Raw genomic sequence first — 16,854 nt, 5'->3', positions numbered from 1 at the left:
GGGAAGAGAGGGAATCTGGACACTAGAGTAGGGTCAAGAAACTAGAGGTCAAAAATGAGGAAGAGGTACTGTAGTAGAGAGGAAGGAACAGAAAGGTATGGGTTAGAACAAAATCTCGAAAAAACCTATCCAACAGCATTCTGCACGTCTGCAGGACAGTGAAAATTGATGCTCAATCATCAAAAAGTAATGATATTTACCATAGTTCTATTTTTTAATGCTAAATATGTCTTCTAGTTTCCAGCCACTTCTAACCTGAAATCTTATGTTCCTTTGAATTGAGCTCTTTGTCCTTAGATCTTCTCCCTCCTCCTTCAACTCCTCCTACATAGAGATGCCAGATTCATTTTCCTAACTTACAATTTTGATTATATGATTAAATGAAATAATGTTTGTAAGGTGATTAGCACAGTGCTTGGAACATGGTAGACTCTTAATAAATGCTGATTCCTTCTCTCCCTCCTTCTAATTACTTGAAAGTTGGTAATTCATATATGTTGGATAGGGGGACATACTATTAATGTGAGCCTTCTATTTCCCAAGAATTCCTAATAACCAGGAGATTATTGTGTGTGCTATAATACTCAACTAAATCTGTGATAGGATAATGACAATAACACCAACAAACTAAGTAACAAAAACAAGTCACATTTACATAGCATTTATAGTTTATAAAGCACTTCCTTTCAAATAATCCTGTGAGGTAGGTAGTAGTACAAATACTATTATCCCCATTTTACAGATGGGTAAATTGAAGCCCAGAGAGATTAAATGAATTTCCCACACTAATACAGCTAGTAGGGAGCATAGCCAAATACAATATTCATTCCTTTACAGATCAATCTCCAAAATATCATCCTTTGCCCTTTTAATCACCTGCCTTCACAGCAACTGCTATTCTGCCTTGACTTAATTTCCTAATGAGGAAGCATATAGATGAATAAGTAGGTACATACAATATATACACAGAGTAGATGGAAGGTAACCTGAAAGAGGAGGCATTAGCAGCTTGGAGGCCTTGGAAAGGCTTCTTTCTTGAAGAAAGGCTTTAAACTGAGTCATGGGGGAAAAAGTGAGGCGAACTAAAAAGCAGCAGTTGAATTTGCAGAGTATACTAGGCATGGGAAACAACCAATGCAGAGGCACAGAAATGAGGGAGGTTGTGTTCAAGGAACTGCACAGTAGCTGTTGTAGTTGTAGTAATAGATTGTAAAAAGACTGAAAAGCTAGGAAGGGGTGAGGTAACGAGGAGCATTAAATGCCAAACAGAAGATTTTCTGTGTTATCCTGGAGACAATAGAGAGGCACTGTAGCTCATTGAGCAGAGGTGACATAGTCAGATGTATGCTTTGGAAAAATTACCTATCACCTTGGTGGCTAATTGGAGGGTGTAGTGGAGTAAAGACAAACCTGAGTCAGGAAGATCAGTTAGAAGACCAGTTAAAACATCTACTACTACAACTACAACAGCTACCTTGCAATTCCTTGATGAAAAGTGATGAGGGCCTGAACCAGGGTTGTGGCTATATGAATGGAAGGAAAGACACATTTATCAGAGATATTGTGAAGATAGAAGTAAGATTTGGCAACAGATTGAATATGAGAATGAGAAGCCAAGAATGACATCAGTGACACCAATAAACCTGGGTGACTGGGAAGATGGTAGTGCCCCTCAATTGAAGTATATATAGTACAGAAGAGGGTAGGATTTTTTTCAGGCGTTGTGGGGCGGGGCAGACAGAAGATAATAAAGTGAGATCTATTTTGGTATATTGAGTATGAGATGCCTTTGGCATCCAGTTTGAGATGTCTACAAGATAGTAGGAGATGTGTGACTAAAACTTAGGAGAAAAAATGAAAGCTGAATAGATACAAAGTGAACTCTTTAAAAGCAGGGACTGTTATAGTTTTTGTTTGTATCACCAGCACCAGGGATAGTGATTTGTACATAGCAAGCACTTAACAATGCTTTAATCATTCATTCATTCGCTCATATACATAAGGAAATCATCTGCATAACAAGGAAGAACATGGGGGTTGATAAGATCACCAAATGAGATAGTTTAAAACAAAAAGAGATGAGGGCCTTTATGAGACATTTTCCCCTTTCTTTCTAGTCCTGTCACTACTATCCTTATACATTGTAGCCCGGCAGATTACTAGCTCTCCTCTGGAATATTATGTCTCCTGTGCTAGAGGTAGATGTTTGAATGATGATTAGAGCAATAGACTTGAAGTGAGGAAGATTTCTGTTCAAATTCTGCTTTTGATACTTACTAGCTGTGTGACCCTAGACAAATCACTTAACCTCTCTGTGCCTCAGTTTCCTTATCTGTAAAATGAGAGAGTTGGACTTTGTCTCTAAAGTCCCTTTCAGCTTCTAAATCTATGATCATATAAATTGCCCCTCTTGTGCTTAGGTTCCTCCCAATTCCACTTCCTCCTTCACATGGATTCCAGAGTCATTTTCCTAATGCATAGCTCTAATTATGCCATTCACCTGTTCAAAAGACTTTAATATCATTACAAAGGTGCTCAATACATGTTTGTGGAAATGAATCTAATGGAGTCAATAAGGTGGAAAATATAATAAAAGGAAATTTTCATTATGTTGCTCTAATGCCTTCTCTCTCTCTCGAAACAGCCCTTTTCAGCTAATTATATAATAAAACCATTACTCATATAAGGACTTAGTGAACATTTGTTGATTTAATATGGATTGCTAACCACAGTAGAAAAATCAATAGGAGTCTTCTAAAATATTGACAGTAATGATTATTTTTAATGCATTGGTAGTTTAGTAAAATATCAAGCTAACAGCATAGCAAGAACTATATTTGGTGATATATTTCTTTCCAAAAGTAATTCACTTGGCTAATATAAAAACATCCCATCAATGATATAATTGGTGCTTTTGATTTTAACCTTAGAACTCATCAGTTCCTTTCTTCACTGTCTCTGGGGGAAAGGCCATCAGATCCAGAGCAGCAGCCTGCCCCTCTGCAATCCATCCTGGGCTCTGGGAAAGAATATTGTGGGAAGTATGGAATGGATTCTTTTCCCATGTCACTCAGTCAATGTTCCCCAGGTCACAGAGGAATTCTCTTGTCTGATTTTAACATTGGATAGGAAGCCAGTGGAATTTTTTGAAAAGGGGAATGACATGGATAAATTTGTTCAAGAGAATCACAAGATTCCTAATTTTTTTCAAAGATATAATTTTGGTGACTGGAACCAAATGACGGCAAAAATTTTAATGACAAACATGTTGAAGTCCTGAAAATGAGGATAAAATATTTAACTATAACTTTATTTTTATGTGATCCGTGAACACTAATTTTTGAAATTCATTTGGTGTAGAAGTGTACCCTGAAGGATCTAGAGCAAATAGAAATTAAATTTTTTAACTGTCTATATGATAGGTGCTGATGTGGCGAAGTCCACTAACAAATGATCATCACACTCACATGTCTGACACTTAAACACATGGGAAACCACAGTGTAAGAATTGGGGATAGAGTATGGATGGAGGGTTTTTATCCCAGTGGCTTTTGTCCTGTTGAAGTATGCTGATTCCTTTTTGTTATCTTGTCTGACCAGATCAGGATTTGTGCTTTGTTGGATTTATAATATCACCTGTCTCAGCTAAACATGTAAATATATTTATTAAGTGACTTCCATATTCAAGTCACCATCCTACATGCTGGGATGGACATTTCACTCTCATTACTAATATCAGTAAGCCTTTGTACAATTCTCTGAGGTTTGCAAGGCACTTTTTATAGATGATCTCATTTGATCCTCCCCAAAATCCCTGAAGTGAGCATGGCTGATATTACTATCCCCATATTGAAGATGAAGAAATCAAGACTTAAAAAGTTTAAATAGCATAGTTCCACAGTTAGTAAGCGTCAGAAATAAAGTTTGAACACAAGTTTTCTTATTCCAAGTCCAGCGTTCTATCCAGTCTCTAACACTGCCTCTGTCATGAGCTTCTCTAGAAAAATAAAGTTGTTTAGCAGCTCATGACATCTGAACTCTCTAAGGGAGTCAAATGCCTAAATAAGATTGATAAATACCATGTAGAAGTCATGATACTGTTTCCTGCTTTTCTCCATTTGTATGCATTGTAGCAATTCAGTTGACAATTCTTATGGATCCTACCTTCACAAAATCTTTCATATTTGCCACCTCCTCAAAACCTTTGAAGAGCATATGTTTAAGGAAGAGTCTGTGTCAATATTTTAATGATTACTACCATTATTCCTAAAGATTTTTCTACCCTTCATGACTCCCATTAAAACATTTTGTTTAAAAATAAGGATCAGGGTCACATTATAATATCTGACCTTTATCCTCCTGCTAAGGGTTTATTTTGGACACTGAACTTTCTCCACTAAACTCTCCCCATCTGCAACTAAACTTAAGCAACCAGTTTTGATATTAGCTATGTTTTCCCACTGTGTGATCATAGTCATTCGTCTTCTAGGAGTGTTCTAGGTTCTTAGGTGATTGGGACAGTGAAACCCCCAACTATATACAAAGACTATGTACAAAATCATAAAGGTCTTTAGAAATCATCTTGCCTAAACCCTAGTTTGATCTGTGAATTCCCTCTATAAAATCCCCAAAAAGCAGTAATCAGTTCTCTGCTTGGAACCTCTAGTAATGGAGAACTAGATCTAGAAAAAATAACAATTTATCTGGAGGAACAAAAGGTTAAGATTATCAAGGGAATCAATGAAAAAAAATTGTGAAGGAAGCAAGCTTAGCAGTACCAAATCTCAAACTGCATAAAAAAGTGGTAACCATCAAAACAATTTGGCAGCAAATTAAAAAATAGAGTGGTTGATCAATAGAGTAGATTAGTTACACAATGTAAGCAGGAATAAGAATCAAATGAGCACAGTAACCTAGTGTTTAATAAAAGCAAAAATACAAGATGTTGAGGCAAGGATTCACTATTTGACAAAAACTACATGGAAATCTGGAAAGGTGTCTGGTAGAAACTAGGTATAGACCAACATTTCACTTAGTATACCAAGATAAGCTCAAAATGAATACATGATTTAGACATAAAGGGTGATATAAGTGAATTAGGGGAGCATGTAGAAAATTACCCTTCAGATCTACGGATAGGGGAAGAATTCATCACCAAATGATAGAGAGGTTCAGAGGGAGTAAAATGAATAATTTTGATTACATAAAATTAGAAAAATTTTTGCATAAGCAGGACCAATGCAGCTAAAATTACAAGAAAAACCAAAAACTGGGGGGAAATTACACAAAGTTTCTCTGATAAAGGTCTCATTGTTCAAGTATATAGGGAACTGAGATGAATTTATAAAAATAGCAGCCATTCCTCAAATGATAAATTATCAGTTTTCAGAAGAAGAAATGGAAACTATCAATATTCATATAAAATGTTCTAAATCACTAATATTAGAGAAATACAAATTAAAACAACTCTGAGGTACCACCTCACAGCCATCAGATTGGCTAAGATGACAGAAAAGGAAAATGACAAATACTGGAGGGAATATGAGAAAATAGGTACACTGATGTACTATTGGTTGGAGTTATGGACAAGTCTAACCGTTCTAGAGAACAATTTGTGACCCTCCCCAAAGGGCTATAAAATTGTGCATACCCTTTGACTTAATAATATTGTTAATCAAAGAAAAACAACCCAAATGAACAAAAATATTTATAATAACACTTTTTATGGTGGCAAAGAATTGGAAACTGAGGGAATGCTCATCAATTGGGAAATGGCTAAAGTTATGGTATATGAATGTGATGGAATACTACTGTGCTATAAGAAAGAATGAAGGGTATAGTTTCAGAAAAACCTGAGAAGACATATGAACTGAAGCAAAGTGAAGTAAGCAGAACCAGGAGAACACTTTACATAGTTAGAGCAATATTATAATGATAATCAACTGTGAAAGACTTAGTAACTCTGTTCAATACAATGATCTACTACAATAGCAAAGGACTCCTAATGACACACGCCATCCACCTCTAGATAGAGAACTGATGAATTTGGAGTGCAGATTGACGCATATTTTTTCTCTTTATTTTTCTTGCTTCTCCCCCCATGAGAATATATCTATTGAAGAAATATGTTTTGCATATCTTAATATGTATAATGGGTATCATATGTCTTGCCTTCTCAATGAATGGGGGAAGGAGAGAAGGAAGAAAAGAACATGGAACTGAAAATTAAAATATTTTTCTTTAAAAAAAAAACCAAGTGGCATAAAGCAAAACTGAAAACTCTAAATTTATGAGCTCAGTATCTGGTACTTAAGTATGACCCCCTCCCCCATAGGAGGCCTTTCTTACAACCATCATTCCTACTCCCAACCCCATTGGTGCCTCTCATCAAATAATCTGTATTTATTCAGCATATGCTTATATGTATGCATGTTGTCTCCAATGGAGTGTAAGCTACTGGAGGACAGGGACTGTTTCATTCTTTTCATTGGGTTCTTAGCATCTAACACAGTGTGTGTAACATGTTAGGCACATATTGATTAAGTGCTTGAATCATATAGAAAGTTGACTAAAACACTTATTTTTTTTTGTCATATTCCCACAAAAGGCTGATGAGATGCAAGATGTCATGCATTTTAACTATACTGCCTGGCCTGACCATGGTGTGCCCACTACAAATGCTGCAGAAAGCATCATGCAGTTTGTACAGATGGTCCGACAGCATTCCACAAAGAGCAGAGGCCCCATGATCATACACTGCAGGTAACTGATTCATTTCTAGTTTCCTTTGAACAATTGGGGGTTTTCTTTTTCTCAAGACATGCCCGATTGCCCTTATTAAAATGCTTGTTGCTGATTAATGGGAACTCAAAAGAGATTGGTCTAGTAATACACTCAGGAAGAAGTGGGTAAACAATACATATTTCCCATATGACATGCAGTTGGATGGGAGCTCTGCAGATGTACAGCAAGCAAGGTCCACAGTTTCATAGAACTAAGAGAGAGGCTAGATCACACTTGCAAAATTGAATAGTACTTATAATAATTCTGAAGAATCCTGAGGATTGAAAATAATCCTGGGGGAGGGAATCAGGCTGGATTATGTTTGAGAAACTGCACAGCGCTTTAAATGATTCCAAACTGCTCTCTGCCACCAAAACCTATCTTTTTTTTTTTAACACTAATGTCATATATTTGTAAAGTTCTTAGCACAGGTCCTGGCACATAGTAGGCAAAATGTAAATGTTTATTCTCCTTCCCTTAATACACTCATAGTAAGGACTCCAAATTGTGAAACCCCATAATCTCAGAAGAATAAAAATTATAGGCAACCCAAAGAACAGTGGAAAATCCATGGTTTGTATAAATAGGCTAGAGTATACTACCACCAATTTCTTGTGAGCAAGAAGTGACATTAAAGATATCATCAAGGATATGAATGCCTAGAAAATGAGATAGGTTAGTCAGGTATCAAGAGTACTGCCAAGCAATGTATTATACTGCATGTATATATAGGATACATTACAAGATCCAGAAGAGGCCACCAGTATGTTAGGTACATGCTAAATAGAGAATTTATGGGACAACTTGGAAAGAGTTCTACAGGATGATAAAGTATAGATGGTCTCTGACTGTATCAGTAGAAGGAATAGATGACAGATTGTTGATGAGTTCATGGAGTCATTGAAATGTCATGAATCTGAATGAATGGCCCTTGAGAGTTACCGGATATGGATGTCTCTCTGAAGTGAAGTATACCAGAAGTATCACAAACTGCTGAATTTTCCATTTGGAAATGATTCCATTTCCATCGCTTATAAATTAAACATTTTTCTGCATCATTTGCTGCTATAAACAGATGTCAAAATGGCACCTCCCCAAGACATATCAATGTGTTGAAGCAGAGAAAACAAAGCTGCTCAAATATGGGGCCAAATTCATCAATGCCTTTGGTGATATGAAAAGGTGATATGACAGGTTTTTCTTTCCTAGAAAGACATCATTTAACCTGATGAAAATGGTTTAGGGGAAGAAAAGGCAGAGACAGAATAGGAAAAGAAAATAAGTATAGCACCTAGAATTATCCCACAACTCACAAAGTATATCTCCCCAGGTTCAAGGTACTCTGTGGGTCTGTATCCACTCAAAACCATAGCTATGTGCTTACCTTTTCTCATTAGCCAGGGAACACAATTCAAAAGAAAGGCATTTTATGAAATAGCATAGTGAGAAAAGTGGCAATAAAATATTTCTCCCATCAACCTGGGGTACACTCACCCACAAGGGGAAGAGTAGACACATGTAGGGGCTACAAGTCAAATATATACCAATAAGAAACTTATGTGGCAGGGGTACATTTAAGGAAGGGCACAGATATAGGGACATGGGTAGAGAGGCACACAAGTAGGGGCCGTATGTGGCTATGGCACTCATGGGGAGAGGCAACTCAAACCTCAAACTCTGCAAGATTTTGGGTATCTTCTAGTGATGCCATCTTGCTATTCCCTCCAGGTCTGCTCCCCACTAAATTTCACATGGCCTTCAGTCTCTGCACTAGTCTTTGCTGGAAATAGTTTCTATTGGTCATTGCTTCCCTATTGGTCTTGTGTGACTGCTGGTCAACATTGTTCTATTGGTGTTGTGGCTACTACTGGTCATTGTTCGATGCATGTCTAATGATCACCTATCTGAGGGCCTCTTGTTTGTTTCCAATTGGGGTACTTAGCTAGAGTGATATCTCTTCCTGATGGGAGGAGTAGGCTTTTACCATAGCTAGTTTAGATTACAGTCCTTGAATTTTCCCTCCAATAACTCTTAGAAAACAGAATTCATAAAGCACATCGTCATCAAATTGGGGAAAATTCCTCCTTGGCTTTTTTTTCTCCTAAAGAATAATCTGTATGTTATTTTCAGAGTCTTGGCTAGAATGAGTTTTCCTTAAGGAGATTCTTTGCCACAGCCGAAGCTCTTTGGAAAACAGAACCAGAGCCTTGTCTAGCTAACTAGTGCCCTTTGACTTAATTTTGTTTTTAAAACTATATTTCCTGGTTGCTGAGGCCTGAACTTATGTCAGAAACCTCTCTACTTTAGGGCCAGAAAATCTGGAAAATTGTAATGTTTTGAGAGACTCTGGGAAGACAAAGACTGTTGATGGAGATGGAAATTGTTCTGTTTTGGAAAGTAATTTGGAATTATGCCAAGTCACTATTTTACATATCCAGCAATACCAATACTAAGTCTATAACCCCAAAGAACTCAAAAATAAGAGACAGGACCCATGTATACAAATATTTATAGCCATACTTTTTGTTGTAGCAAAGAACTGGAAACAAAGTGGGTAATCATTTATTGGGAAATGACTAAACAAATTATGATATGTGAATGTAAAGAGTTGCTATTGAGGCCTAAGAAATAATGAAAAGAATAGATTTATCAGTAGATCCTTCTACTGATACAGTTAGAGACCATCTATTCCTGGGGAATCTTGTATGAATTGATGAGAACAATTATACGCTTTGTAAAGGAAAACATCTTTGAAACTTTTAACTCTTATCTGTGAAAAGATTAATCAACCACTACTCCAGAAAACCAATTGATAAGCATGCTTCTCATTCGTTGGCAGAGAAGTGATGGACTGTTCATACAGAATGAGACATATATTTTCAGACACAACCAATATGCGATTTTGTTTTCCTTAACTATATATTTTTTTTGTTACAAAGGAATTCTTTTTTGAAGGGGAGTTGTAGGGATGGTGTGAGAGTGATACAAAAAAAGTGAAGAAAAATGTTAAAGAAACATTTTAAAATACACAAAAGGAAATAAAAGACAGTTCAGATTGGGACAAAGGAAAGAAAGCTAGTAATGCCTTGTTAAGTTTATAATATGTATCCTTTATAAAACTATGTAATAGAGATTCATAGTCTCATATACAACGCCCCTTTTCTGTTCTTTGTATATGGAAACATTCATGTTTATAGATTTTTGTAAAGTTCATGATATGATCATAGATTTAGAAATAGAAGGGTATTCAGAGGTTATCTAGTCCATCTCTGTCGTTTTACTGATGAAAAAATCAAAAACTTGTCTCAGATCACACAGATAATTAGCAGAGGCAGACTTTGAACTCGGGTCTGACGACTCCAAATTCTTCATTCTTTCCACTGTACCAGTAAATTCATTTTGAAGGTACTCTGCCACAAAAATTTAATCGAGCTCTGTGAGTCCAACCTGTTGTAGCATTTTGGGAGAATCAAGATACTTTGAGTCTGCTCTGTAGATGAATTTAAGCAAACACAAGCGTTAATAAAGCGTAGTAGGGAAGGTCATTGTGTATTTCCTGCCTAGTCATACACTTGGTCTTTCATGTGGTTATATGTCAGCAAAGCCTTTTAACTTTTAAGACCACTGTACACAAATAATTTGAGTCCAGATTTCTCAATCTAGGATTTTTTCTTCTTTGAAATCTAATATCCTTCAGCTCAGCCCATAATGCTCACAGATCAAACAGCAGAACTAGCCTGGATTCTTCAGTAAAAATGTGAGACAATTGTCTGGTAGCAGAGAAGAGAGAGCTAACTCACACAGTTAACACCAGATATTATCCTGGGAAATTCTCTAGTCCATGTCTCCTCGACTCCTCTTCCATCCCTACCCCAGTCTCGTGATTCTAAGAGTCCTGGGGTTTGAGTTTTGAATCTGGGTGATACTTGATCCAGATATCCAATTCCAAGAAGTCCTCTTGAAGAAAACACTATTCTAGGGCCGAGTGAAGACTCCTACTGCCAATAGAATTCTTTTATCTGCTATCAAGTGGAAGCTGATCTTTTGGGCTATTGAGGGGTGGGGAACCTGTGGCCTTGAGGTCACATGTGGCCCCTTGGATGTGGCCTTTTGACTGAGTCCAAGTTTTAAAGAACAAATCCTTTTATTAAGGGGATTTGTTCTGTAAAGTATGGATTCAGCCAAAGGGCCTTGAGGACCTAGAGGGCCACATGTGTCCTTGAGACTGCAGGTTCCCCACCCCTGCTGCTATACTACTACTCCAACCCGTCACACAGACTTCATACTGAGAACATTCCAGGACTATAGTTTTAGGCTATTTCAGAATCAGATTTGTGGCACACTAGCCATATACCCCAAAGGGGTCAAAGACAGAGGGAAAGACATAGGTACAAAAAATATCAATAACAACCAACTGGGGAAGCCTGAACCTTCCAGTGGGAACTTGATTCTGAGGCAGTGTGTAAGAAGAAGGGAATTTGGCAGTAGATATAAGCTCAAGGTCCCTCAAAGACATAGAACATGTCTTCAACTTGTCTGGTATTTTCCAATGGACTTTAGTAGTGTTGGGCAAAAATTATTGATTTGTTTAGAGAACAAAGAGCCACTGTGAGTGTGTGATCATCATCTCTTTAGTATGTTCATGCAAAAGCAATAGCAACAGCAAAAAAACAATCTTCTGTAGGAAAAAACACTAGAAACAGTAAGTGCATCTCTGGAGAATATAGCTTTTTCTTAGTATTGAAGTAGGTGGAAAATATTATGGGGGAACATGATTAATATCTTCCCCAGTGGTGCTACCTAAGTATTGTTTTTTAGGAAAATAGCATAATTTTCAACAACAAATCAAACTGTCTGAATAACATTGCAGTGCCGGTGTGGGACGGACAGGAACATTCATAGCCCTGGATCGACTACTACAGCACGTTTGTGATCATGAATATGTTGATATATTGGGTCTGGTGTCCGACATGAGGTCATTCAGAATGTCCATGGTGCAGACAGAGGTAAGAGCTTGATTAATATACATCTTTAAGTTTTGCTCTTAGAAGGGCATACATCATTTACATGAACACAACAACAAATATCCTGGTTTCATCTATAACTGTGTTTTTTGTATATTTTGATGTCATCCTACCATAAAAGGAACAATTAATAACTAACATGTATATAGTACCTTAAAAACAGCAAAAAAAGCTTTCATTTTATATTTTTATTTCTATTTTATATTACCTTATTTCTACCTCATAAAAGCCCTGCAGGCACTATAAGTATTATTATCATCACCGTTTTATGTTGAGCAAACAGGTTCACAGGTATTAAGTGATTTGCCCAGACCTAGTAAATGTCAAAAGTAGAATTTGAATTCCCTTCTTTCCTCCAAGTCCAGCACTCTAGTTACTATGTCACACTGCTCTGTCTCTAGAAGTAAATTTATTTTTATAATGATCATATTTTTATTGGCCTCCCACTTCTTTTGATAGAACAGTACCATGGAATCATAGAATTCAAAGTTGAAAGGCATCTCAAAGTTATCTAGCCCAACTCCCTCATTTGATAAAAGAAGAAGCTTAGATTCAGAGAAATTAAATTTTTTTGACTAAACTAAGGTATCTAAACAAGAATGTTTCCACAAGTAAACAAAAAAGTGACAAAATAAAACATGTAAAAGTGATGACCAAATTTCATTTGAATTGCTAATATTGGATTTGACTCAGTGAATTTGTCATTAGTTTTTCTCTATGCAAATGTGGGTGGATTGCCATCTAATCTACATCTGGCACATGATTTCAGGAGGCAATCTGTTGCCCCCGTTCCTTTTCTACCTCTCTTTTCATTTAAGTGGATCTCTCATTTTTCACAACATGGAAAAGTCTCAGATGAATGTGCAATGCCATTCTTCCTCATCATCTTGTACTGCACACCCCACCCCCCACCTTTGTGGCTTTGAAATACATTACTCCCTGTGCAGGATGTGATAACAGCAATCACAAACTGGTGCCAGCCAGCAGACTGAAAGTGCTTAGGAGCTGATTTGCAAAAAGTGGGAGTAGGCATGAATCAGTGCAGGCACAAACACCCCAGGCACCTTTCCCATAATCCTGGTCAATCAGTTTAAGCTCTGAACACCTTAACTTCTGGTAGACAGTGACCAGTTTTCCAAGGAGTGTGTGGGAGGAACTCTGAATTGAATGCTTTCTTGATCCTTTTAAAATTTCAAATGAACAAAAAAGGTTCTCTTCCTTATGCTTTTCATGACTAGACCACTAGATGTCAGGATAATTTAGAAAAATAGCCATTGCTGTTTTTTCTATGAGATTCTCCAACCCTTCTCTTCCTCTTCATTCTCTCTGTCTCTGTGTCTGTCTTTATGTCTTTGTCTTTCTGCCCATCAGCCTTTCTTTCTTTCTCTTCCTGTCTCCTTCACTCCCAGCACAAACACTCATACATACTGGACATAACAATCTGTTTAATGTGTGAGAAATAATAGAATCATATGTGAATGTGGTCTAATTCCAGATGTTAGGTAGATATCATTTCTCTCCTTTGAAATTGTTATTCGATTCATAATTTCTTGCCTGTCTCTCCTTAAGTAGATTCATATCTAAGCCTTTTGTTATAATTTACAGATATCAGAAAAAGCACTTGAAATCAAAGATCAGAACCTTAGACTTAGAAAGGACATTAAAGAAAATTCAGTCCAATTTCTTCATTTTACAAATGAGGAAACTGAGACCAAAGAAGTTTGTATTTGCCCAATGTCACACAGATACTTGGTGGCAGAGGCAGGACTCTAGACCCAGATTTCCTAACTCCAACTTCCATGCTCTTTTCATTGGACTGCAGAAAGCTCACTTGGCCCTCACCACCACCAAAAAAAATCATGATTAAGAAGGTGACCTTGGACAAAGGATATTCGTCTTAGCCAACAATTCCACATGTTCATCCTTGACTTACTTCAAAACTCTTGAGTGCATGCCATCTATTTTCCAGATTCTTAATCATTCATTTCTTTGTCCAGTTTATGCCTAGAACCTGGTGTTCACTTAGCACTATTCTACCATGCCTTGCCCTTTCTGTTTCGAAAGGAATCAAGAACCAAATGAAAAATTGAATCTTTGTTACTGTCATTATTCCAGAGTACATTTTTTGTTCTATGGTTGCTAAGTAGCTAATTCCCTAGCAGATGTCCTGTCCTTGGTGTATTTAAAGAACATTCGCATATACTTTTAGTGGCCTTAGAAGGCTCACCTTGAATTGCCCTGTACCTGACTGAGAAGTAAGGAACTTGTTACATGTTGTTTAACAGCTGCTGTATTGTAAGATCAATGGACTTGGAGCAGAGCCTTGACTAGTAATTCTGGTGCCTAGGACAAGAAAATGGAGGGACAATCCTGGGGGTGGTAGAGGGTGGGAGAGGAGACCTCCTGAAAGAGGCTTAGGACTAAGGGAACCAAAACCTTGTGGGATACCTTGAGGAAGGGAATAACAAGATAGGTGCTGGAACTACTCACCTGAGGTGCAACTGTGACAGTGGGTAAAAGGGAAGGGAAAAAGGGCTCACCATTTGGTAGCTTCCCATTTTAACAATTTTTTTTCCTTGATCAGTATTGAAGTTAGTTTAGTTTTTTTTCCCTCTCCATTGAAGGAATAAATATTTCATCAGCACCATATGAATTTCAGTGTACTACTTTGCAGTTTTGAGTAAGTCAGAGCAGGGCTATTGTGAAGATCAAATGAGATAATATAAAGAGAATTGTAACTCTAAATTGCTGTCATAAATGTACATTCAAGATTAAATCCCTTTTGGTATTATCAAGAGTAGTCATACTTTATGGAAGACCATAGAGTTTAGAGCTAGAAGAAACCTCAGAAATCATGGGTTAGCTACCTGTGTGACCTTAGCCAAATGGCACCCACCCTAATTCCAGTTTATTTATATGTAATATAAGGGAGTAGGACTAGATGATCTCTTAGGTCCTTTTCAGCACTAAGCCTATGATCAAAGCCAATCCTCTCATTTTATAAATGGAGAAACTAAGACATCATTAAGTGACTTGACCCATGTTATACAGGTGGTAAGTGAAGTGGAGATTTGAACCTGGGTTGTCTAACAATCAAGTGCTGTTTTACAACATTGATTCATTAAAGTAATAGACCTTTAAGGTCCCTTTCAATCATGAGATTCTATGTTGAATGCTTTTTAATGAATTACTAAATGACTGAAAAATGTATTTTTCTGAGGTATTAGCTTGGTAAAATTTGAGATCTTAGACTTCCTTCTATGTGCAAAGTAGTAGACCAACTATCTGCCAAAGGTTACAAGGTCCATGACCATAGTTTGCTGGTATATTGATGATGAAATGTACTTTGATAGCATGATATAAGGATGGTATACCAGGGGTGGGGAACCTGCTGCCTCAAGGCCACATGTGGCCTTCTAGGTCTTTGGGTGTGGCCTTTTGACTGAGTCTTACAGAACGAATCCTTGTATTAAGGATTTAGACAAAGGGAATACCTGGTTCTGAAGATTTCATGCTTCTCTTCTGCTCCAGGAACAGTACATTTTTATCCATCAGTGTGTACAGTTGATGTGGATGAAGAAAAAGAGACAGTTCTGCATCAGTGATGTGATATATGAGAATGTTAGCAAGTCCTAGTTAAGGATATTGAGCAGTAAGTATTGAAGAGTATATTATAGATGCTTTGTTATAGAACAAACATGTGAATACCTACTTAATATTTCTGGTTAATGGGGGGATCATAATTCTGCTTTCCAGACAGTCATCATACTACCTTCACCTGTGACCATGGGTAGAAATGTCTTGACCGGGGTAATGGGGCACTACAGAGGATGGGGGGGATTGTATAGACAAGGAAGAGAAAGGTAGTAAGAATAAGTTTGGGGATAATAATAATAATAATAATAATATAGCATTTATATATTGTTGTTCAGTCATGTCTGACTCTTCATGACCCCATGGATCATATTGTCCATGAGTTTTTTTTTTTGCAAAGTTACTGGAGTAGTTCGCCATTTCCTTCTCCAGTCAATTAAGGCAAACAGGGCTCAGTAATTTCGCCAGGATCACACATCTAATAAGTATCTGAGGCCAGTATTGATCTCAGGGGTTCCTGTCTCCAGTGCAGCACTCTGCACTGCACCATCTAGCTGCCTAGTATTTATACAGCACTTTATATATGCTATTTATATAGAACTTTGCAAAGTGCTTTACATGTTACCTTATTTGATCCTTACAATAACCCTGTGAGGTGCTATTATTATTATCATTGTACAAATAAGGAAATTGAGCCTGAAAAAGGTTTAGTGACTTGCCCAGTGTCATACAGCTAGTAAGTGTCTGAGTTAGAATTATCTTCCTCACTTCAAGTCCAACACTCTATATACTGTACCACTTAGCCACAGTGATGAGAAAATGATGAAAAGAAATATGGTAGTACTCTTGGGTGGTACAGGGCATGGGAACAAAAGGAGCAAATACACATACTGGCTATGACCTCATGCGTGTATTATTTCTATTTCTTCCCAGACCACCAAGAATAACTGGACTTACAAGGTCTAAGTAGTGGAGTGATAAGGGGAGATAGGTAGCACATTGCATACAAGGTCTTACTGAGCATCCCTGTAGTTGTCTCAGGATAATATTGCTGAGTGATCTTTGAGTTGTGCTCTCAACCATACAAGCATATTGATCCTTCAAGCTTGTGACATGTATCTGTTACTGTAATCTTAAGCTTCTACTTCTAATGCCCAGCCTCAGCTAGACATGGCTTTGTTGTGCATTAGAAGGGGCCATGTTGCTTTCACCAGTGAGTAAAGTAAAGGTTTCTTATCAGGTGGTGACTTAGGTAGGGACCTGATCAGTGGAAGAATGAAGCAGTCTCCGTAAGAAATGAGGAAATAAATTATTTCAAAGAGATAGGAAAGGTTGTATGAACTGATGCAGAGTGAATGAGCAGAGCCAAAAGAACAATTTCTATTATAACATACAACATAACTATGGAGGGGATGGCATTAGTAGCCGGAGAAGTGGGAAAGGTCTTCTCCCA

At 37.3% G+C, this 16,854-nt stretch overlaps 1 protein-coding gene across 2 annotated transcripts in view; it reads left to right on the top strand.

Annotated features, from left to right (window-relative positions):
* The window catches only part of PTPRO (protein tyrosine phosphatase, receptor type O), a 200,363-nt gene that overhangs the window by 177,339 nt on the left and 6,170 nt on the right, over positions 1 to 16,854 (top strand). For both annotated transcript variants that reach the window (XM_027838702.1, XM_027838703.1), the window contains 3 exons: positions 6,608 to 6,762; positions 11,654 to 11,789; positions 15,339 to 15,459. In XM_027838702.1, the coding sequence (XP_027694503.1) occupies positions 6,608 to 6,762; positions 11,654 to 11,789; positions 15,339 to 15,443 (396 nt within the window). In that variant the 3' untranslated portion in view covers positions 15,444 to 15,459. The remainder of the gene's footprint in view (positions 1 to 6,607; positions 6,763 to 11,653; positions 11,790 to 15,338; positions 15,460 to 16,854) is intronic.

This window comes from Vombatus ursinus, unplaced genomic scaffold, assembly GCF_900497805.2.
Source record: "Vombatus ursinus unplaced genomic scaffold, bare-nosed wombat genome assembly UNPS02014830.1, whole genome shotgun sequence".
NCBI lineage: Eukaryota > Metazoa > Chordata > Mammalia > Diprotodontia > Vombatidae > Vombatus > Vombatus ursinus.
This window is presented reverse-complemented; position numbering and strand designations above follow the sequence as displayed.